Source organism: Telopea speciosissima, chromosome 3, assembly GCF_018873765.1.
Source record: "Telopea speciosissima isolate NSW1024214 ecotype Mountain lineage chromosome 3, Tspe_v1, whole genome shotgun sequence".
NCBI classification, from domain to species: Eukaryota; Viridiplantae; Streptophyta; class Magnoliopsida; order Proteales; family Proteaceae; genus Telopea; species Telopea speciosissima.
Genome location: NC_057918.1, coordinates 32902879 through 32925126, shown reverse-complemented (window position 1 = coordinate 32925126; position 22248 = coordinate 32902879). Strand labels below are relative to the sequence as shown.

Below are 22248 nucleotides of genomic sequence, written 5' to 3'. Positions count from 1 at the left end.
AAAATTAAAAGTTTTGTATGGAGGTCCTGTAACGATGTTATAGCCACTGGAGTAGGTTTAATCTCCAGGCAGATGCAGGTTGATCCAGTATGTCTAAGGTGTGGAGCTACTATGGAATCTAGTGATCATGTCTTATTTGATAGCCCCTTTACAAGGAGTGTGTGGTTCGGGTGTTCACTGCACTATTTTCCACCGACAAATACAACACCAAAGCTTACAGATTGGCTTCAAAGCTGGGATGATCTATTCCGTGTGGACAACAAGAAGGCGCATGATTCATTATCCAGGCCTTCCTTCATTTGTTGGTACCTTTGGCGGGCTCGAAACGACTTGGCTTTTAATGAGAGGCAATGGTCTCCATTAGAAGTTATTGCAACGGCTGAGAAAACTTTTCTGGAGTTTTCCAACGCTACAGTTGTTCCTTCAGCCCCTCTTGCAAGTCCAGTTGGTGCAAGCCCTACATGTCAACACTGGGAGCCTCCACCGGTTGGGTCTATTAAGATTAAATGTGATGCGGCTCTTTCGAGGGAGTTCAAAGGGAGGACTGGGTTTGATCATTAGAGACCATAGGGGATCTCACTTGAAGGCTATTTCAATTCCTCTACGGCTTGGATCAGTCACTCAAGTTGAAATTCTGGCAATTAGAAATGCTTTAACAGAGGCTATGGATGCAGGCTACACAAATGTCTTAGTTGAATCTGATTGCAAAGAAGCAGTGGAGCTCATTCAAAATCGCAGTAGACCACCACCATCAGATGTAGCGGATGTTGTTGCTGATGAGCAGTGACTCTCTTCTTTTACTTCTATGGCTTTCTCATATATTCCACGGGCTATGACTACTATAGCAGATGCCCATTCCGCGGGGGCTATGAATACCATAGCAGATGCCCTGACTAGGAAGGCTTTGTCTCTTGTGTGTGAAACAACTTGGCCATATACCATTCCGTAGCTTCATGATCTCTGTGTTAATGATGCCATTGGCTGTGCACTTTCAAAATCAATAAATTCCCTCTTTACCCAAAAAAAAAAAAGAGATAGAAGAGCGAAACTATCAACCTATTGATATGAAAAGAACTAGATCGGCCGGAATCAGAATCACCTGATCTAGCCGATCTGTTCCCGATTCTTGAAATAATGCCTTGGCGGCATTCCAACCTTGAGATCTAGAATTTTGAATTCATTGTTGAACATCTCATTTTAAGCCCCCTTTTGGTATAATGTGAAGAGAAGAAGCGTGAAATTAAATAATGTTTTCATTGGTGATGAAGTAAAAAATAAAAGAAAATGTATAGAAGAAAATTTTCAATGGGATGTTTGGCTAGAAAGGAACGTTGATGAAAAATTGTAAGAGCAAAAAATATATCAACCACAATATAGAGTAGATTTTAGGAAATTTTACATTGTCTTTCTACAAAAGGAAGTCAATTTAGACAAAATATTACCCAGCAAACAAAAAAAACATGTGGCACACCCGTAAAATTTTGCATTTCCATCGCACACCCCAAAATTGATTTCAATGAAAATTATATGAATTTGGTTCCACTTGCGGATGGGGAACCCCAGCTCAATGGGTTTTTAGTAATTATGAATTTCATCACTCCATAATATTACGAAGACGGTTCCCGGGGTAGCCGTCTAGCAATTTCCTGCCAAATAAGAATTAAAGAACATTCAGTTTCCAAACTGACGAAAACATTTCTCATTGTAGGAAAAGTAACTCAGTGAAAAAGGTTTCACAAAAATGCCATAATGTTTTTACAAATTTCTTAGCATCAAGACGGTGATGATCTCATCCCCGCCCCCTACCCCCTTGACCATCTACCACATTGATTCCAAAGAACAAATGTTTGGTCTGTATATTAGGGATGGTGACAGAAATACTAAATTTTATAATTCTATGTCAAAGATTAATTTGAGAACTTGGCGAATTGACTTTCTTTATAATGATTCTGGTGAACTGGTGGAGGATCCTAAGCTTATGGCTCTGCTATTTGCGGACCATCTTAAATCGATTTTTACCACCTCTGACCCGCTTGATTCTACCTTTATTGAATGTCTTTTCCCTAAAGTTCTTAATGATCAGCATTGTTCTTCTCTTGTTGATGTACCTTCTATTCAGGAAATTCGAAGGGTTGTGTCCTTGTTTGGACCCTTCAAGGCACCTGGACCAGATGGTTTTCAAGCTGTATTTTTTCAAAAATATTGGGATCTTGTGCAAAATGATCTAGAAGCCTTTGTGTCAAAGTTCTTTTTGGATGGTGCCATCCCAGCTGGTACCAATCATACTTTGGTTTGCTTAATTCCGAAATCTGATAATGCCATAATGTTTTTACAAATTTCTTAGCATCAAGAAGGTGATGATCTCATTCCCCCCCCCCCCTCCCCCCTTGACCATCTACCATATTGATTCCAAAGAACAAATGTTTGGTCTGATCAACATATTTACTTTGTCAGAGGTTTTTACATCTAAACAGACCTTGCATTTGCACACTTCATGCAAACATCAATTTTATCAGTATTATCATGAAAGAATGATCAGAATATACCTCAAATAGATGATTGACATTATCAGCTGTCTTTGCAGATGTCTCAATAAAGAACATTCCATTCTTCTCCGCATAATCCCTAGCATCCTTCACAAATAGAACAAATAGAATTTGAATACATCATCTTTAAATCATATGAAAGCATGCAATGCGCCAAACAAAGCTTAAATTAATAATACTCATATAAGAAACCCAATGTATCATATTGAGATGTTTGATAATGAAGATTAATTTAGGACAAAAATGGAATGGCAAAGGGAGAAAACAAGGTGATGACCAAGAGGAGCATAATACATACTTGAACCGGCACTTTTCTACTCTCATGAAGATCAGCTTTGTTTCCCACTAAAGCCATTACAATATCGGGGCTTCCATGATTTTGTAGTTCCTGAAATACTTCTAGATCCGTCAATTATTTGAACATAGTCAGTCAAAATGATAAACTTCCTAAAACATTGTCTATGACATTCGATACACAATTAGGAACCACACAAATTTTGCTTCACAGTGACGATAAAACATTTCAAGGGAGCTGATGTCAGACACTATAAATCCTAAGTTCTACCAGTGTTGAACAGAAATTTCAGAATTTATGATGATAAAACAGTGAGAATAGGTTGCTGGACTCTCAAAATTATAGATACTCTGGATTTTAAAGTGCTAGAGCACCAGTTGACTTGGAAAAGATATATATAAACAATCAGGTCTGGTGACAGAAATAGATGGTTCTGCTCAATATAAATATGAAAATTCTGGAGATGGGAAAAGAAACACCAGAACCATCCAATATGTCAAGAAAAAAAGTCGCTAATAGTTGAAGTAAGGTCTGGACAGGAATTGATTAGTAGGTTAGTCATATGGACTCAGGCGCAGATAAAAGGGTGTATCCAGTGCACAAGGCTCCCGCCACTGCGGGGTCTGGGTAGGGTCATATTGTACGCAGTCTTACCCATGCTTCCACAAAGAGGCTGTTTCCAGACTCGAAGCCATGACCACTTAGCCACAATGGAGCAACCTCACCGTTGTGCCAACTGCCAAGGCCCGCCCCTCAGGTGCAGATATCTGATTGAAACTAATTTTAATAGTTTAATAAAATGTATCAACGGAAGTTCTGCTGTCATGTTATCATTATGGAAATGGTACCAAAGTAATTTCAACACCATTGCATGTATTTAGAGATAGTATCAGGCAGTTAAGTACACACAAGGGCACTGTCTGGTCAGTAGGCCTTGGACACCATTAGTGGCTTTCACTTCCTTAAGGATTTGCTTAATAGGACTTGGACAGTGCTTAGCCCCACAAGTGGACCCTACATTAAGCCCTTAATGATAACGCACCATATTCATTCTTCAAAACTTCTGTGCCAAATTGGTCAACTACATTGGCTTCCTTGTCCCCCCTTTTGAAGACCATTGGAGCAGCATTGAAATTCAGATGCCATCAATTGGGACCTGGTAATAAGCCTACTCTCTCATGGTTGTCCAACTAGAATGCATAGTTGTTAAGGCAACTAGGCAACCCAAGGCGTTGGAGGGGTATCTAAGCACCTAGGCGACAAAGTGCCCTTGGCGTGCAGCATATGTCATATAGCAATGATAATTTTATATAATTAATGCTTATATCATATGCAACATAGAAGCAATATCAATGCAATATGATGACCTAAGCCACCAACACCTTCAATTCTTCCTACCCACCCCCCCTTCCAAAAAAATAAGACTTGAGTCCATAAGATCATCCACCATCACCTTCATTCTGGCTAAAAAAGGAATACTGAAGGAGCAATCATCAATTAAAATTTGATTTCCTCTACTCTAACACCAACTGCCTCATATTGGTGCCTAGCTCCTCCTAATACCACTAGCCAAAACCTCTACCCACCATTACTCTATATGAGTAAAGGAAACCCCTAATGTTCAGTAAATAAAAACTTATTCAATAATTTGCAACTAGTAATCCTTCCAAGCAAGGATGGCTCACTCTCTCTTGAAAGATGGAATATCTCCTTCAAGATAAACTTCAGATAGACTGGTTTCTTTCAAGGCAAACGTCCAGGAGAAAGGAAAAAGGAAGTATAGGCTAAACCATGTACCCCTTCTCCAAGGGCACAAATCACCCATCCCTCACAAAGGTGCACAATCTCACCACTGTGACAAAAGATTAACCAAAAACCAGAATTTAGAAACACCCTTGCAGACATCCAAACAAAGAGACAACGGACAAAATGATTGATAATTTGATTTGCCAAACACTTGAAGCAAATTTAAAGAAACGCTTCTTTCCAAGGAGTAGAAGGGGTATGGACGTATGGTTAAGATATTATCCTTTCTTTTCCTTTATTTTATTTTATTTTATTTTATTTTATTTATTTATTTTTTTGGGGGGGGGGGGTTGAATGCAAGTCTAAATTTATAGATAAAAAACAGAAAAGAGGCTTCTTATGCCGCTACATAGCCCTTTAGGAGCTTATGAAGATGCCATCAAAAATCATTTTCCAATTTTGTTTAATTTCTACAGTATTATTGCCCTGAATCACTGCAAACCACAGCCCAAAAAGATGAGTTCTTTTTAGCCCTTTGCCTTTAGGAACCATTAGAGCAGGTTCAGCTTGGTTATCAAAAAGCCTTTTATTTTCTAATCACCTTAAGCTCCATACAACAACTGCTGCCACTACTGGAATTAAATTTACAGTCTTTTCTCCTTTTGGTTAAACCCTTCCATTTAATATGCACTGGCAATCTCACTTGACATAATCCAATTCCTCAAAAGCCCTGTTCAGGTTTCAAAGATGAAAGGCCAATGAATTGATAAATGCATATCGAATACAAAGATGAAAGGGCAATGGATTGATAAATTAAAAACAGATTCAGCATCTTTGAGACACAAAAGATAAGACACTCAGCAAGCAAGCGCCCCTGGCACAAGATAATTCACAGTAAACATGCTTTCTTTAGCAACTGTCCACATGAAGAATCATAACTTTCTCAGAGCTCCATACAAACAGATCAACTGTGGGTGATGGCCAACCAAGGCTTTCGAAAGATTTAAAATGTGATTTGACTGAGAATATACCAAATCAATATGAAAAACAGGGGTGAAGTATATCTGGTTGGCCCAACAAACTGCCAAGTGGCATGTTGGATGGGGCCCAGCTTTTGTGAGCAGGTAAACCCAAGGTCTGCCACCCACCTATCAAGTTTCAGACCAATTGGAGTTGGCCAAGTGGCAAAATATAGCTTTGAAATCCAGGTATACGTGAGGTCTGCAGGAGGAAGCATGCCAATACATGGACAGCTGTAAATAAATGGGTGCATGGACATAAATGGGAGAGCATTCGATTGAATTTCAGTCCGGAATTTGACACATAGCATAGCCAATCTAGAGAGCCAACAAAGAATAGAAGAAAATATAGTAGGAACTTCTTAATTACTCAGTGAAGATACCTTAATCCAGTACCGAGCTTTGTTAAATGACTCTGAACTTGTTATATCATAAACAATAACTGCAACAGCAGCTCCTCGGTAATAAAGTGGTGCTAATGCAGCGTACCTGACCAATAAATAAATGAATTGATTACCAACATATCAGGTAAAATAACTAGGTGAGGTCTTGTAAATCAAGGTTCCTCACCCTTGTAAAGGAAATATTTTTCGGTTCAATGACTCTTGGCATGAGAATGATTCTCCATTAATTAATACAAATTAGTACAACTCGAGTGTTGGCAGAATGAAGGATTAAAGAGTTGTGCGATAGCAACTGCATATACAAATTAAAATCACCACACATAAGCAGAACAATAAATTTAGCCACAATACCTCTCCTGGCCAGCAGTATCCCATATTTCAAACTTAACTGTGGTAGAATCTTGCATGGCTATAGTCTGTGACAAGAATGAAGCTCCTACAGTTACCTAAACCCAGTGTCAATCAACAGATGTAAGCAACTCTGGCATAATAAAAGTAAATGCTGAAAGCTGTTTAAGAAACACAGATGATGAATAGCACACAGTTAATCATAGTTGACACAATGTCATTGACCGATTGAGGAGGGGAAAAAACAAGGTGACACCAACAAGGCAACCTTCCAGCAAAGGTTGCCTAGGTGATGCCTTGACAACTATACGGTTTAACAAATAAAGTTTAGTCATAAATCAAGATGGCACATGTGCTTGTACATATTCAACCAGCTAATATTTACCTTGGAAATTGGGTCAAACTGACCACGGACAAAGCGAAGAACAATACAACTTTTTCCAACACCAGAATCCCCCAACAACACCAGCTGCACATAATTATGATGTAATGTATCAATATCATTTAAAGAAGAAAAAAAATACACCTTCATCTTATTTTTACAGAACTGGGAAAAAGTGCTGATCAGTGATGGAAATAAGTCTTGCAAGATGTACCTACCTATGGCTTTATAACTCAGGAGTTGGTACAGGGAAGAAGTTTGATGATTGCATGTAATTCACTCTTCAACCAACAATGATACAGATGGCAGTTTGGCACTCTTATGATGTCATTTCTTCACTTTATTTATGTTCAAAATTTTTCAATATGTTTCAATATAAAAATACTATCACTTTACCTAATAAACAAGTCAACGAAATAAGAATGCTAGAAAAAAAAATTCCTGAGAAGTGAGTGGTTGGAGGATTAAAGAAGAAGGGTGAAGGTGGGATTCAATCCAGGACCTAGCCACAACAATCTAAGGTTACCATAAAGGCAAGTGGGCACCTCCAACCTAAGAATGCTCGAATCATTTTTGCTTATTTCTCAAATTTAAATCTAATTGTTAGTTATATGTCCAGAATACCGTAGGGGTATTCTGGACCTTTCTTCTTTCTTAGTTGTGTTTATTATTTCGTTTTAGTCCCACATTGATTTTGTAATCTTTTTTATTCATTCATTATGATTATAAATAGAAGTGCTTGGTGATCACATTGATTATCCAAGTCTTACCCTAATTCAGTCCTCTCTACATGGTATCAGAGCAGAATTCGAATTAGGGTCACCCATCATTAAATCTCGATCTCTCTTCTCTCTCCATCTCTCTCGGATTTCTCCTCTCCTTTCTCTCTCTTCTCCCTTGTTCTCTATTGTCACATAGGGCAGCACTGATGAGGTGATCATACGATCCAGTTGCTGCCCCCATTACCTCATGAATGATATTTAATTTTTGTCGATAAGAACCAGCCATTGCAGCCTGCGGAAATTGGAGCTTCAGTTTTTTTTTGGGATTGCTTCTACTACTCATACAAGGAATCAACTCCACTTTTGAAGACCACAACCTGCCGGCAGTATTCCCTAGTGGTTCAAGTTCTTATCTCAGTTTTTACAGCACTGTTTCAAGACCTCCTAGGATCGATCTTCATCAAATCAGGGTTTTTTCAAAAACCCTGACAATTGTCGATCTAGGGGATTGGGCTCTCTATTAGTTCTTATTTTTTGCATGCTTCTTCTCCACTTATAAGGAGTCATTCGAATGCTATTTGGGCCTCCACAGTTCTGGTTTTTTGTGAAGACTCCTTGAGATCGATTTCACCATCATCAGGGTTTTTTTCAAAACCCTGACAACTATCGATCTTAGGGATTGCTGCTGATTATTGGATCTGTTTTTTTTAGGGTTATTTCCTCCATTATAAGGGCTATATTGACTTCAGTTGGGGTTATAATTCTGCAGTTTGGTGCCTTCTTATTCCCTTCATCGATCTCAACAAATCAGGGTTTTTTTCAAAACCCTGACCAATATCGATATAGGGATCCTACCTTGCTGCTGTTTCTGATTTTTTAGGGGCTCATTCAGCCTAGTATTTGAAGACATTAGTGGACTTCTCTGCTGCCAATATGGGTGATTCAGCCAATTCCACAGCTACTTCGGATCATGATGGCAACAACAAGACAGAATATCACAGTTTTCCACCTAACCCTATTAAACTGGATGGCTCAAATTACCTTCTATGGTCCAGATCAGCCTCCTTTGTCATTGCTGGCCGTGGTCTCACCGACCATATGGATGGCACTAGTGTGAAACCCAGTGATAAAGGCCCTGCTCAGACTAAGTGGCTTGCTAATAATGGTGTTCTCATGTCATACCTAATAGGCTCTATGACTTCAGAGTTACAACATAATTTTCTTCTTCTAAATACTGCTGACCAGATTTGGGATGTTTGCAAGGAAACCTACGGGCAGCTTGGCAATGATGCCCAAGCTTATGAACTTCGACAGAAGGTACTTCACACTACTCAGGGAGATTTTTCTGTTTCCAAATACTATGCTACTCTCCGCAGTCTATGGCAACAGTTGGACCACTTCTCTGATTTTCACCCTACTACAGTTAATGACATTGCTTCCTATAGGAAGCATGTGGATAAGATTAGGGTCTATGATTTTCTAGCTGGTTTGAATGTGGAATATGATCTCATTCGTGTTCAAGTGTTGGGCCATAAGCCTTTTCCCACACTTGAACAATCTTATGCATTGGTTTCATCTGAGGAGAACCGTAGGGCTGCCATTTTGCACCCTCCTATTATTGACAGATCTGCTCTCAAGGCTGCTGCTACTTCCACTCTTGCACCTAGTTACACTGCTTCTCTTGGTGATTCTACTACAGGGACTGTTGTTTGTGAGCACTGTCACAAACCATATCACACCAAGGAGAAGTGCTGGAAACTTCATGGGAAACCAGCTGACTTGGAAGCAAAAAGGGCTGCCAAGACCAAGACAAAGATAAAGACCAAGGCTCATCAGACTGAGACTAAGGTCTTCCGCTACTACTGCCTCTACTACATCTGCTACTGCCAATTCTTCCGCTCATTCAGGTTCACACTTTGCCCGGTCAGGTATTCCTTTTGGAGGTCATTGTGCTTCTGTAGCCTCCCATCCTTGGATCATAGATTCTGGGGCTACAGATCATATGACCGGTTCCTCTAGTTTGTTTCATAGATATTCTCCTACTTCTGGGAAGGACAAGGTCAAGGTAGTTGATGGTTCCCTTTCATCTATTTCTGGAAAGGGAATCATCAACTGCACTTCCTCTCTTCCATTAACTTCTGTTTTGCATATTCCTAATTTTACTACTAACCTTCTTTCCATTAGTAGTATTACTCGTGATCTTAACAACAAAGTTACTTTCTTTCCTTCTCATTGTGTGTTTCAGGATCTGGCCTCTGGGAAGACGATTGGATTGGGTAAAGTGCACGGTGGGATGTACCTGCTTGATGATGGTCGCTTCTCTCCACCACCATTACCTTCTCCACTACACCAGAACTCCATGGTCTCTTCTGAACTATACCAGTGGCACTCTAGGTTAAGTCACCCCCCTTTAGGAATTTTAGCACATTTATTTCCTAGTTTGGTCACCCTACATACTAAGGATGACTTTTTTTGTGAGGCGTGTGTTCTGGCCAAACAGACACGTTCAAATTATCCTATTTCAAATAAAAGAAGTTCTTCTTGTTTTCAATTAGTGCATTCTGGTGTTTGGGGCCCTAATTGTAAACCCTCTATTTCTGGCCATCGGTGGTTTGTATCTTTCATTGATTGTCATTCTAGGAACACATGGGTCTATCTCTTGCACACAAAAAATCAAGTTTTTTCATGCTTTCAACACTTTCATAAAATGGTCCAAACTCAGTTCCAGGCTACTCTCAAAATATTGAGAAGTGATAATGGAACAGAGTATAAAGAATCACAATTTCAAAAATATTTGGCTGACCATGGAATCATTCATCAGACTAGTTGTGTTGATACCCCTGCCCAGAAGGAAAAACCACCACTTGTTAGAAATGGCCAGAGCATTAATGTTTGCGAGGAATGTCCCGTCTCAATATTAGGGGGATGCGGTTATCACGGCAGCCTATCTCATCAATAGGCTACCATCTCGGGTCCTTCACTCCCGTAGCCCCTCTGATATTTTGATTGGTAATTCCTCCTTTATTGTGCCTCCCAAGGTGTTTGGTTGTGTGTGTTATACTAGAGATACCAAATCTCCAAGCAAACTTGAACCTTGGGGGCTCCGTTGTATTTTCTTGGGTTATTCTCCAACCCAGAAAGGCTATAAATGCTACCATCCCCCTTCCCGCCGTACCGTGGTTAGTATGGATGTTATTTTCCATGAGTCCATTTCTTATTATTCTTCGCCACCTCTTCAGGGTGAGAGTGTTGGTGAAGATGTGGCTTTCGAAATTCCTTTACCTGAGGTGCCTCTAGCTGCTGCCTAGCCATCTTTACCACCCTCGGCTGCTATCCAGCCCCCTTTACCACCCACGGCTGCTGCCCAGCTCTTTTTGGATGCTTCCCATCCAACTTTGGATGCTGCCCATCCTACTTTGGAGACTACCCAACAACCTCTGGCTGTTCCTCCCTCACCTAATGGGAATCCTTTACAGGGGGAGACCATAGAAAATAGTGTTGTTAATATTCCTATTCAGGGGGAGCTGACTCCAGTCCAGAGAACTATTGGTGAATTTCATAAGAGAATTGACAACTCCAACATGATCACCTATACAAGGGGCAGATCCACCAGAGGGCAATTGCATCCCACTGTAGCACCAGTACCCATCCAATTGCCGGCTCCAGACACAGATCCTACATTTCCTGGTAATCCATCTCCTTCCGACCTACCTATTACACTTCGCAAAGGTACTAGGACTAGGACTTTATATCCCATATCTCATTTTGTTTCTTATAACTCTCTTTCTCCCTCTTTTCGTGCATTTGTATCTTCTCTTTCCTCTATCTCGATTCTTAGAAATTGACAGGAAGCATCTACAGATGGAAAGTGGAAGACAGCAATGTTGGAAGAAATGAGAGCACTACACAAAAATAATACCTGGGACCTTGTGGCTCTTCCTCCAGAGAAAAAACCAGTGGGATGTAGATGGGTCTTCGTGGTTAAACAAAAAGTTGATGGCTCGGTGGATAGGTATAAGGCACGTCTGGTTGCAAAGGGGTTCACTCAGACTTATGGAGTTGACTATCAGGAGACCTTTGCACCAGTGGCAAAGCTCAACATCGTCAGGGTGTTATTATCTTGTGCTGCAAATCTTGGGTGGGATCTTCAGCAATTAGATGTCAAAAATGCCTTCCTCCATGGAGAGCTTGAGGAGGAGGTATATATGGACATTCCACCAGGTTTTTCTGATGACAGGACTAAGGGCAGGGTTTGTAAATTGAAGCGTGCCCTTTATGGTTTGAAGCAGTCACCTAGGGCCTGGTTTGGCAGATTTCATAAGGCTATGATTTCAGAGGTTACAAGCGAGCAATGCGATCACACTTTGTTTATCGACGGCTTGGTAACAAGGTTACTCTTCTCATAGTCTATATGGATGATATTGTGGTCATGGGTAATGATGATGCTGCAATCAGGGATTTGAAAATTCTTCTTGGCCGTGAGTTTGAGGTCAAAGATCTTGGTCCCCTAAAATATTTTCTAGGGATAGAAGTTGCTCGATCTTCAAAGGGCATCTTTCTTTCTCAAAGAAAATATGTCCTTGATCTATTGACTAAGACAGGGCTACTTGGCTGTCATCCTTCAGATACTCCTATGGAAACTACTACAAAACTTAGGGAGAAAGAGGGTGAGCCTGTTGACAAGGGTGCTTATCAGCGGTTAGTGGGCAAACTAATCTACCTTTCTCACACACGCCCTGACATTGCAGTTGCTGTAAGTTTGGTGAGTCAGTTCATGCATGATCCCTATTCCTCTCATATGGATGCAGTCCGTCGTATTTTGAGGTATTTGAAGTCTGCTCCGAGAAAGGGAATCCTTTTATCTCCCAATGGTTACTTGAAGATTGAAGCCTATACTAATGCCGATTGGGCTGATTCTCCTGACAGAAAATCTATCTCTGGCTACTGTTCCTTTGTGGGTGGGAACCTTGTCACATAGCATAGAAAAAAGTGTGGCAAGGTCTAGTGCTGAAGCCGAGTTCTGCGCAATGGCACAAGGAATTTGTGAACTTCTGTGGCTTAGAGGATTATTGCAGGATATTGGTGTTGCTGTCCATCTTCTAATGATGCTTTATTGTCACAATAAAGCAGCCATTAGCATTGCTCATAACCCTGTCCAGCATGATCGTACTAAACATGTGGAGGTTGACCGACATTTCATCAAGGAGAAGCTTGAAGTTGGCCTCGTTTGTGTTCCCTTTGTGAAGTCTACTGATCAGCTAGCTGATGTGTTCACTAAGGGATTGAGTAGCAAGCTGTTTCATCCTATCTTAGTCAAGTTGGGCATGCATGATATATATGCTCCAACTTGAGGGGGAGTGTTAGTTATATGTCCAGAATACTGTAGGGGTATTCTGGACCTTTCTTCTTTTTTAGTTGTGTTTTATTATTTCATTTTAGTCCCACATTGATTTTGTAATCTTTTTGATTCATTCATTATGATTATAAATAGAAGTGCTTGGTGATCACATTGATTATCCAAGTCTTACCCTAATTCAGTCCTCTCTACACTAATAGTATGGACTCACTACGAATCCTCAATCATATTATCCTCTTGTATAGTTGTATGAACAATTGAGTCTAATTCTATTCTTCCATTCTCCATAATGATACCATAAAGGCAAGTGGGCACCTCCAACCTAAGAACGCTCGAATCATTTTTGCTTATAACTTCTCAAATTTAAATCTAATAGTATGGACTCACTACGAATTTTCAATCATATTATCCTCTAGTGTAGTTGTATGAACAATTGAGTCTCAGTTTATTCTTCCATTCTCCATAATGATGTTTACTTCTGACATGATAATTCTCCTTTCAGTCTATAAACATATGTTTATTCATTTATTGAAGCATGTTCAAGAATTTGCTATGCTTCACTAGTAGGAGAATGTTTCACAATCATACCTCCCCCAATGTTCTTGCACTGCAGTCCTGAGCTCAAACAGAGGAAGGTTGTCAAGTTGGCAGCTGATGTGAAACCTTTACCCAATCACATATAAACTCAAAGCCAAACTCATTCGTTGAGCTTATGCTAAGTCACTGTAAGCACCTTGCAGAATTGCCAGGGGAAAATAAGAGATGTGTTAGGATTTGCTAGGGCATGATCCTAGAGCCTCATGATGCTCCAAACTGCCTCTTCATTGAAAGTTGAGGCTATTATCAATGCTATTACATAACCCCCATTGGAGGGGTTTGCCGTGCGTCTCTTTGCTTGGTTCCCTTTTGGCATCAAAGAAGCCTCAATGAGATCCATTGACCTAAATAAGAATAAAGAACAGATTTGCCAGACCTCAAGATTCACTTCCTTTTACTTTCCCTTTTTTTTTTTTGGGGGGGGGGGGGTGGGTGGGGTGGGGTGACAAGCCACAGAAGTTCATCCCATAAACATAAAGATGTATAAGCATAACTTCAGTGATCAAAGAAGTTCATTCATTGAAGAGACAAGACTACATCAACAGCATGAACTCAGCCTTATCCAAACTTAACGTGGTCGGATTGAAGAGACAAGACTCTAAGACAAAAAGTATCAAAAACTTGTGATAATTCGGTATTCCTAGAAGAAATTGTTCCCAAAGAAAATTTGTCCAATCATAACAAATGTTAGCTCCCTACCCAGTTCCGTAGTAGTTTCATGAGCCTTATCTTCAAACACTCTTTGGGTACTCAAAAATTGAAATCAAGGATTGACGCTACATACTTGCTCCAAATCAGAATTCTTACCATCGTGAGTAAGTCCTCTGTTTCATTTCTTCTGTCAACGTGCTTCACACTTGGCTAATAGCCTAGAAACCTCGCAGCTCCAAAGGTGTGATGGAAGTCTGTAAACAATAATCCACAGTTTTCACCTGATTTTCGCTTGTTACGCAGCAGTTTCCAGCACCGTAACTGCATAGGTCATATCCATGACCTTGAATAAAAGGGTCCTGTCATAAAGAAAGCCCAGCCTCCACAACTGACTGGAAGTCTGGAACTATATAAAAATCAGCACCAAGGTACCGAACTTTAGTTCCATTCTTTTTCCATCTTCAACCAACCCATCACTCAATCTATTATACAATGATTCAGTATCTACAAAACTCACCACCAACCATGAAACTCTGGTGGTTGCTCCAGCTTTGTATTACATAATCTCCAATCTTCACCAAAGATATGCAATTTGGATCAGTGAAGATCTTTCAATCAGAATGCCTGAAACTTATTTCACATGAATGAAAGAATAATGATTAGATTCCCATTCTCCATTAATCCGAAATCAACAATTATGATTTTCACTTCTTCCTCCACATTGAAAACCTCTCTCTCTCTCTCTCTCTCTCTCTCTCAAGGATACCCAGAAAAATATGTTTCAATTTTAGTCAAATAGATTTGCATTCTGGACGTCGGATCAACTGAGTAATATTTTTAAGGAATATAAATTAATCTAGTTTCTACTCTGCCCATTATGTTTGGTAATTCACTTTCTTGTAGTCAGGATTACATCAGCAGTTCTCATGGGTTTATCAACTTCAGGACATAACAGTAACAACACAGTGTCATTGTTTTTTGTATAATACAAACCAAGGAACAACAGATATGGGAATGCCTTCTGTGTTCGCCCCTTCTTCCCCAATTCTTAGTCCCTTGTCTTCTCAACTAACAAAGAACAAACTAATTATATAACCCCTTATCTTTAACCAGATACAGAAAGAAAAAACCAAAGCCGCAGGGGTGGGATGAAACGAGAAAGACTTGCTAAAACACACAGTGTACCTTTGCCCGTAGGTTTTTTGAGTCACTTGCTCCTGCTCCAGCGTTTCCATGATTCAAATCTGCAAGCTGCCCAGGACCCTTATCTGCAAAGAAACAACATGCAGCCATGGTTGATTACAATTTTCCCGTACTGAAGGTAGTTATAGTAAACAAACACTTCCAGAGAGAATTCTCAAGGAAATTTATTAAGGGCTGCTGACTTCAGATAATTGCTCGTAAGAAGTTGAACATATCGACCACAATTTGATCATTCAGCCCATGGAATACCCAGAAATTTCTTGATCGAAAAAGCGAAATAGAACATCTCGAAAGCCGACATAACAGACTCCTCCATATGGTAAAATTTCCGGGTTTTCTTACCGAATTCCGATACTCTTAGAAAGTATAAATCAAATTAAAATAAAAATAGAACCTGGAAGAGAGGAAGAGCAACCCATGGCGCGGCGAGATCGCCCGATATATCAAGGGCTCAGACCAGATAAGTTAGTGTTTGATGAATCTCAAGCTAGTGAATGTGTTTGTTGTTCTATCGTCTTTGCGAGGTCTCTGGGTGAATATATCATTGAAAAATGTGTGGTATGATCAAGGATGACAGACCTGTACTCCTCTTTTGTAAAATGCAAACTTCAAGCAACCTTTGCTTCTCGCCACTTCTCTTCTCTTCCCCCATGGAGCATGGCCTACCAGCTAATACACGCACAAGCACCTCACCCGCACTCGCACGGGCGGGCGCACGCCGCAAGCCAAGCTTCAGTCAACCCCAAATTAGCATCTTCTCTTTTTCTGTAGTCATTTTGGGAAACAAGTTGGATTATTCATGGGGATTGAGGAGATATGGTAAGACCTACTCATAACCCAATAACACCATTAGGCCCACAATAACCACATAATTTGCCAGTAGGCACCTGACGCGTCAAAAGACAAAAGGTGTTGGAGATAAAAGCGCTTGATAAGATTAGGGCTGTAAACGGATCGGAAAGCACTTGATAAGAATTAGGGTTGTAAACGGATTGGATTCGGCTCGAATAGTGTTATATCCATATCTGCATCCGATTAGCTATCAGACGGATTCAGATAGTGTTAAACGGATACGGACACGGATACGGATCGGATATTTTATCCATTTACATGTAAATATAGCTTTTTGGATAGCTATAGCCTATCCGTATCCGCATTCGTTTAGCTTTTGGACGGATTCGGATAGTGCTAAACGAATACGGAAACGGATTTCGGCTATTCATTTAGAATTCCATTTTCCTGGCTACTTTGTGCTGGATAAAACATGGGAAATTTTCATCGCCACCCCCTCAAATGGACCAATATGTTGATGTCACCCCCCTAAGCACCAATATATCACTAATGGCCCAAAAATTAACGGAAACCATTGAGTCACAGTTAACTGATGACATGAACAAGTTAATTTTTCAAAAAAGACAAACTTGTCCTCTAAATTCCTTCTCATCTCTACCCATCTTCATCTTCTTCCTTCGAACAAATCGTCTCTGGCCATCTCCCTCCGCCTTGCAGCGCTGCCCATCTCTGCCATTGCCTTCTTCGTCCTTAGTGAAACGAAAAGAAGCCTGTGATACAACATCACCTTCTGCAACTGGACACCCCATCTTCTTCCTCTGCAACTGGCCACACAACCCTCTCTAACTTACGGTTCATCTCTACAACTTTGCACACATATTGGCGATCAAAGAACCCTGAAGATCAACCGCACTCTGCCACCTACCCTAAAATGTAAGTTCTCTCAAAACCAATACCTGCATTTTCAAAATCGAATTTTTTTTGCCCTAATTGAAATTTTTTGAAGACTGTAATTGCATGATCTATAATGGGAGAGGGATAGACTTTTGAAATTTTATGATCTCTGTTGCCCTTTGATGTACACTAGAGCACACTCACACACTACTCACTGACCTGCAGAGACACACACACCCAACCCGAGTGGTAATAGACACACACATATGAGGGTGGTAGCTTGCCCCTGATGCACCTTACAAATGCACACACCCCCCGCCATACATACACACCCCGAGCCCCTTCTGCCTTTGCTGCACATACCACACACCCCACCCCTTGTGTCCTTGCTACACATACCCCACACCCCACCCCTTGTACCCTTGTTGCACATAGCCCACACCCCCCCCCCCCCCCCACCATACACACACGCCCTGAGCAACTTCTGCCCTTGCTGCACTACCACACACCCCACCCCTTGTGCCCTTTACTGTACCTATCACACACACATACCCCACAGCCCATCCCATTGTCCCTTATTGTCCCTATCACACACACACCCCACACCCCCCCCACACCCCACATCTGCACATGCTGCACCTACCACACACACACAGACCCTTATGCCCCTACTGCACCTACCACGTACACACACACCCCCTTCTGACCCAGTAGTACCTAGCACACACACACACACACACACACAAAACCTGTTTATTTGTGGACTGTTTTAATCATATGATGTGCCTAATGCTTGCAGGATGGATTTATTCAATGTTTATTACTATTATGATGGGAATGTTTCATATAAAGTAGTTGACAGAGATAGGTATGGATATATTGACTTGGTGCATGACATCTATAGCACAGTCCTAGGTCATATACCAGATGGTAGACCTTTGACTTTCAAATGCAAAGCTACAGTACCGGGTGGGAATGAGGGTGTAGAAGTGTGGAATGATCAATCATTGATGCAACTGTTTGACATCTATGATAATGACAAGATCATTAGACTGTATGTCTTCAATATGCAAGAGAGTGAGACTGACCAAACAAGAAAATCTTATAAGATTAATGGATTTGAACTGGAGGTGATTGGTAGGACCACTAATACAAGAAGGCAAAGAAATGTAGTTGGTGAACCTACATTGCTGAGACACCAAATTGCTACTGCTCCTAGTAGTAGTAGAATACCAAAGAAGACTGTCAAAAGGGGGGTGCTACAGGCCTTGGTATATCAAGTAGGACACCTTCCAGTCTTGCAGGATCTAATGAGTTTGAACCTGAAGAGTTGAATGAATCAGATGCTGATGATAACTGGCAACTTAGTGAGGATGAGCTGGATAGAGAAAGTGGTAGAAGCTCAGATTCTTCAGATGATGGTGAAGATGAATCTGAAGAAGTAGAGGGTGAGGTGTTTACAGGCAAAGTTGGTCAGCATGGTGCAGGGGCAGACTCAGATTATATTCCTGAGGAAGATAAAGATGAAGATGAGTCAGATAGGGATGGTATTTCAGATTATGATTCTAAGGGAGTACCATTCACAATTCTCCCAAAAAAGTGGTGTGAATGATAGGGGAATATTGGATTTGGATGTAGAGATGACTTTTGATTGTGTGCAATAATATAGAACTCACTTAAAGAATTATGCAATTCTAGAGGGGTTTGAAATTTATAGGCAAAAAAATGAGAGGACTAGAGTAACTATAGTTTGTGCAAATGATGGTTGCCCTTGGAGGATACATGCTTCTCTTGCAAATGATGGCAAGACTTTCATTGTCAGAATGTATGCAGACAAACATACTTGTGGTGGAAGAAAGACAAAATTGGTAGTAGCTAACTCAAGATGGATAGCAGCTAAACTTGGTCCCCACATCAGGGCAGATCCTGATATGCCCATTAAAAGCATGGCAGCAATGATGAAGGTACAATATAGACTACAACCAAGCAAGCAATAGTTGTATAGGGCAAGAATGATTGTCAAAGAAGAGATTGAAGGCAATCATGCTAAATCATTTGCACAGTTGTCAGCTTATCTTGATTTGATTGATGAGTATAACCCTGGAGCAGTACTAAAGATTCAAATGGAGGATAGGCAGGATATGAATCAAAATCCTATGTTTAAGAGGGTGTTTGTGTGTTTTAAAACATGTATAAAAGGTTTTGTACAAGGGTGTAGGCCATTTATAGGATTAGATGGTTGCCACCTAAAGGGAAAGTATGAAGGTGTGTTTTTTGCAGCAATATCATTAGATGGAAATAATGGTTTATTTCCAGTTGCATTTGGAATAGTAGAGGCTGAGAGAAAAGACAGTTGGATGTGGTTCCTTGATTGCTTAAGCATTGCTCTACAAACAGAGACAAACTTTATACCCCACTTGACCTTTATGTCTGACAAACAGAAGGTTAGTAAGTATTATTTGGGTTAATAGTTGATAGATATATTTTTACTTTTATATGCATAACTTAACATATATAACCTCTTAATCATTTACAAGGTCTAATTGATTCAATTCAACAACAATTCCCTCGATGTAATCAGAGACATTGTTGTAGGCATTTATATACCAACTTTAGGGGTGTTTATCTTGGAGCAATGTTGAGGACTGCCTTCTGGACTGTTGCCAAAGCATCAACTGTTGCTGATTTTCAGAAAGCTATGGGGGAACTAAAAGCTATAAATGTAGAAGCTCATGAATGGTTGATGAGAAACCAACCTACTAACTGGTCAAGACATGCTTTTGATCATGGTGCCAAGAGTGACCATGTGACTAACAACATGACCGAATCATTCAACCAGTGGATTGCACCTTATAGAGACAAGCCAATTGTGAACTTGATTGACCAACTTAGGGTGCAGTTGATGACAAGGTTTCATCAGAGGTATGCTAATGGTTGCACTTTCATGGGTATAATCACACCAGCTATTAAGAAGATATTGCTTGCTATTGAAAGGTCAGCAAGGGGTTGCACTGCACATGCAGCAGGTCTGTATGAGTTTGAAGTCAATGATGGACATCAAGTGGTTGTGGTGAAATTGGATGATAGAACTTGTACTTGTAAAGTCTAGGAAGCAACTGGGTTGCCTTGTAAGCATGCAGCCCATGTTATTGCTGTTAAGCAACAGAACATTGATGACTACTGTGATCCATACTACTCTGTGCAGAGATATTAGTTAGCATATGGAGATATGATCCATGCACAGCCAGATAAAACAAGATTATCTGAGGAGAGTAGTATATATGGTGTGGCGTAACCCCCCCCCCTTTTGAGAAGGAAGCCTGGAAGACCCAACAAAAATAGAAGAAGAGCTATTGATGAAGGAGCCCCTTCAGACTTCAGAAGAAGATCATCATCAATAAAATGTAGCAAGTGCAATCAGTTACATCACAACAAGAGAACCTGCAAAGGTGGTGCAGTGAAAGGGAAAGGGAAAAGGAAAAGAGGGGGTAGTGAGGTAATTTTTTTTATTAATACTCTAACTAGCTTTATTTCATAATTATATATATTAGTGAATAAAATGTTGCTTTTTTTTTTTTATGGTGTAGAAAAAAGAAACTGGAACCAGCAGTCATGATGATATTAGTAACTCCCAAAGGCAAACCAGATCAACCAGTGCATCTACGGAGACAAGTGGATGTGTACAAGAGAGATTGAGATCAAAGATGGCTGCCTATAGGACAAGAAGGAATTCACAAATTGCTAGTAGTTTAGGTAGTGGTCAGTAGGTGTAGCTGTTGGTTTGATTTGATAGACATTTGGGTCTGTATTAATGCAAATTATGTGATGAGTGTTTTTTAGAAAAATTTGACATGGAACTTTGTTGGAACACATGGATGCTATGAATGGTTTTGAATGTTTTTTATGTTGTAATATTTGTGATGGAACAAATTAATGCTTAGTTTATGCCAATGGATGTGATCATCTTAGAATACTTGATTGTGTACAAGTCTTTATATATGTGTCCCTTTAGTATATTGGAATCACCAAATGGATTGGAAAAGACATATAAAGCAACTTTTTCATTACTAATACCAAATGCCTTACAAGACAACACCCTTCGCATAACCAAGTTTTTAAAGTTACATCATACTTTAAACAAAAGTTACATCAGACTTTAAAAGCTAGCATACAAAGTTCACCACACAGAGGATCAATACAATTAGACACACAAGAAATATTTTTGCAGCCATCTCATCCTTCAGTTGTACTCCATTCGGCTGAATTCCACTTCCATCATGCATGTGATTGTTTCTTGGTACAATTGTAGAGATGGCCAGATTTCCCATGTCTTCCTTTGGGTAGCACCAAGCAAAGAAATCACACCCTCCTTTCCCTTTTTTGGGATAGTTGTAGTATAGCCTGTTTGGATTTTGCTCAGACTCTGAAATCCTAACTGCAGCACGGTATCCACAGTCACATTTTAAGTTCTCAAATTTCAATGCCCTTGAATTTGTATTGTTAACACTAGCTGATGTCGACATCATTATCTACAAAAATACACAAAATATATTAAACTCTAAACATATATTAAAAGGATAGGGTAGGGTCTGTGGGTGGGTGTGTGTGTGGTACAGCAGGGCAGGGGAGTGTGTGTATGTGTGTGATACAACAAGGCAGGGGAGGTGTGTGTGTGTGTGTGTGTGTGTGTGTGTGAGTGATACAGTAAGGCAGGGGAGGGGAGGGGAGTGTGTGATACAGCAAGGCAGGGGAGGGGAGTGTGTGTGTGATACAGCAAGGGTAGGGTCTATGGGTGTGTGTGTACGTGTTACAGCAGGGCAGGGGAGTGGGTGAGGGTGTGGGTCTGTGTGTGTGTGCTGTGGTGTGGGTGTGTGTGCGTGGTACAGCAGGGCAGGGGCCTGTGGGTGTGGTGTGTGTGTGTGATACAGTAGGGCAGGGCCCTGTGGGTGTGGTGTGTGTGTGTGATACAGTAGGACAGGGGCCTGTGGGTGTGGGGTGTGTGTGTGTTACAGCAGGGCAGGGGAGTGTGGGTATGGGTGTGGGTGTGGGGGTGGGTGTGGGTGTGTGTGTGTGTGTTACAAAGTGTTACAATGTGTGTGTGTGGGGGTGGGTGTGGGTGTGGGGGTGTGTGTGTTATACAGCAGGGCAGGGGAGTGTGGGTATGGGTGTGAGTGTGGGTGTGGGTGTGTGTGTGTGTTACCGCAGGGCATGGGCCTATGGGTGTGGGGGTGTGTGTGTTATACAGCAGGGCAGGGGAGTGTGGGTATGGGTGTGAGTGTGGGTGTGGGGGTGC

The 22248-nt window shown here is 40.7% G+C and overlaps 2 protein-coding genes across 3 annotated transcripts; one reads left to right on the top strand and one right to left on the bottom strand.

Annotated features, from left to right (window-relative positions):
- Positions 1 to 72: 72 nt before the first annotated feature.
- LOC122655093 lies at positions 73 to 787 on the top strand. The gene is made up of 2 exons (XM_043849330.1): positions 73 to 548; positions 646 to 787. The coding sequence occupies exons 1-2, from the start codon at positions 73 to 75 to the stop codon at positions 785 to 787; spliced, it is 618 nt and encodes a 205-aa protein (XP_043705265.1).
- A 770-nt stretch (positions 788 to 1557) lies between these two features.
- On the bottom strand, positions 1558 to 15819 carry LOC122653919 (ras-related protein RABF1-like). Of its 2 annotated transcripts, XM_043847880.1 has the most exons (8): positions 15664 to 15819; positions 15252 to 15334; positions 6744 to 6827; positions 6362 to 6456; positions 5990 to 6095; positions 2845 to 2934; positions 2547 to 2633; positions 1558 to 1646 (listed from the first exon to the last, which is right to left on the bottom strand). In XM_043847880.1, exons 1-8 carry the CDS (start codon positions 15686 to 15688, stop codon positions 1608 to 1610), a joined length of 609 nt encoding a protein of 202 aa, XP_043703815.1. In that variant the 5' UTR covers positions 15689 to 15819; the 3' UTR covers positions 1558 to 1607. The 2 variants fall into 2 exon arrangements, with proteins under 2 accessions (XP_043703815.1, XP_043703816.1); XM_043847881.1 differs by lacking the exon at positions 6744 to 6827.
- Between the last annotated feature and the right edge of the window lie 6429 nt (positions 15820 to 22248).

What these genes read in the sequence shown, in the direction of transcription:
- LOC122655093 (XM_043849330.1), top strand. Translation starts at nt 73, where the DNA reads ATGCAGGTTGATCCAGTATGTCTAAGGTGTGGAGCTACTATGGAATCT. An exon ending in GAGTTCAAAGGGAGGACTGG is followed by an intron (nt 549 to 645) that starts GTTTGATCATTA and finishes TCTGGCAATTAG; the next exon opens with AAATGCTTTAACAGAGGCTA.
- LOC122653919 (XM_043847880.1), bottom strand. Translation starts at nt 15,688, where the DNA reads ATGGGTTGCTCTTCCTCTCTTCCAG. An exon ending in GATACTGCTGGCCAGGAGAG is followed by an intron (nt 6,096 to 6,361) that starts GTATTGTGGCTA and finishes TTTATTGGTCAG; the next exon opens with GTACGCTGCATTAGCACCAC. An exon ending in ATGTCAATCATCTATTTGAG is followed by an intron (nt 1,647 to 2,546) that starts GTATATTCTGAT and finishes CTTATTTGGCAG; the next exon opens with GAAATTGCTAGACGGCTACC.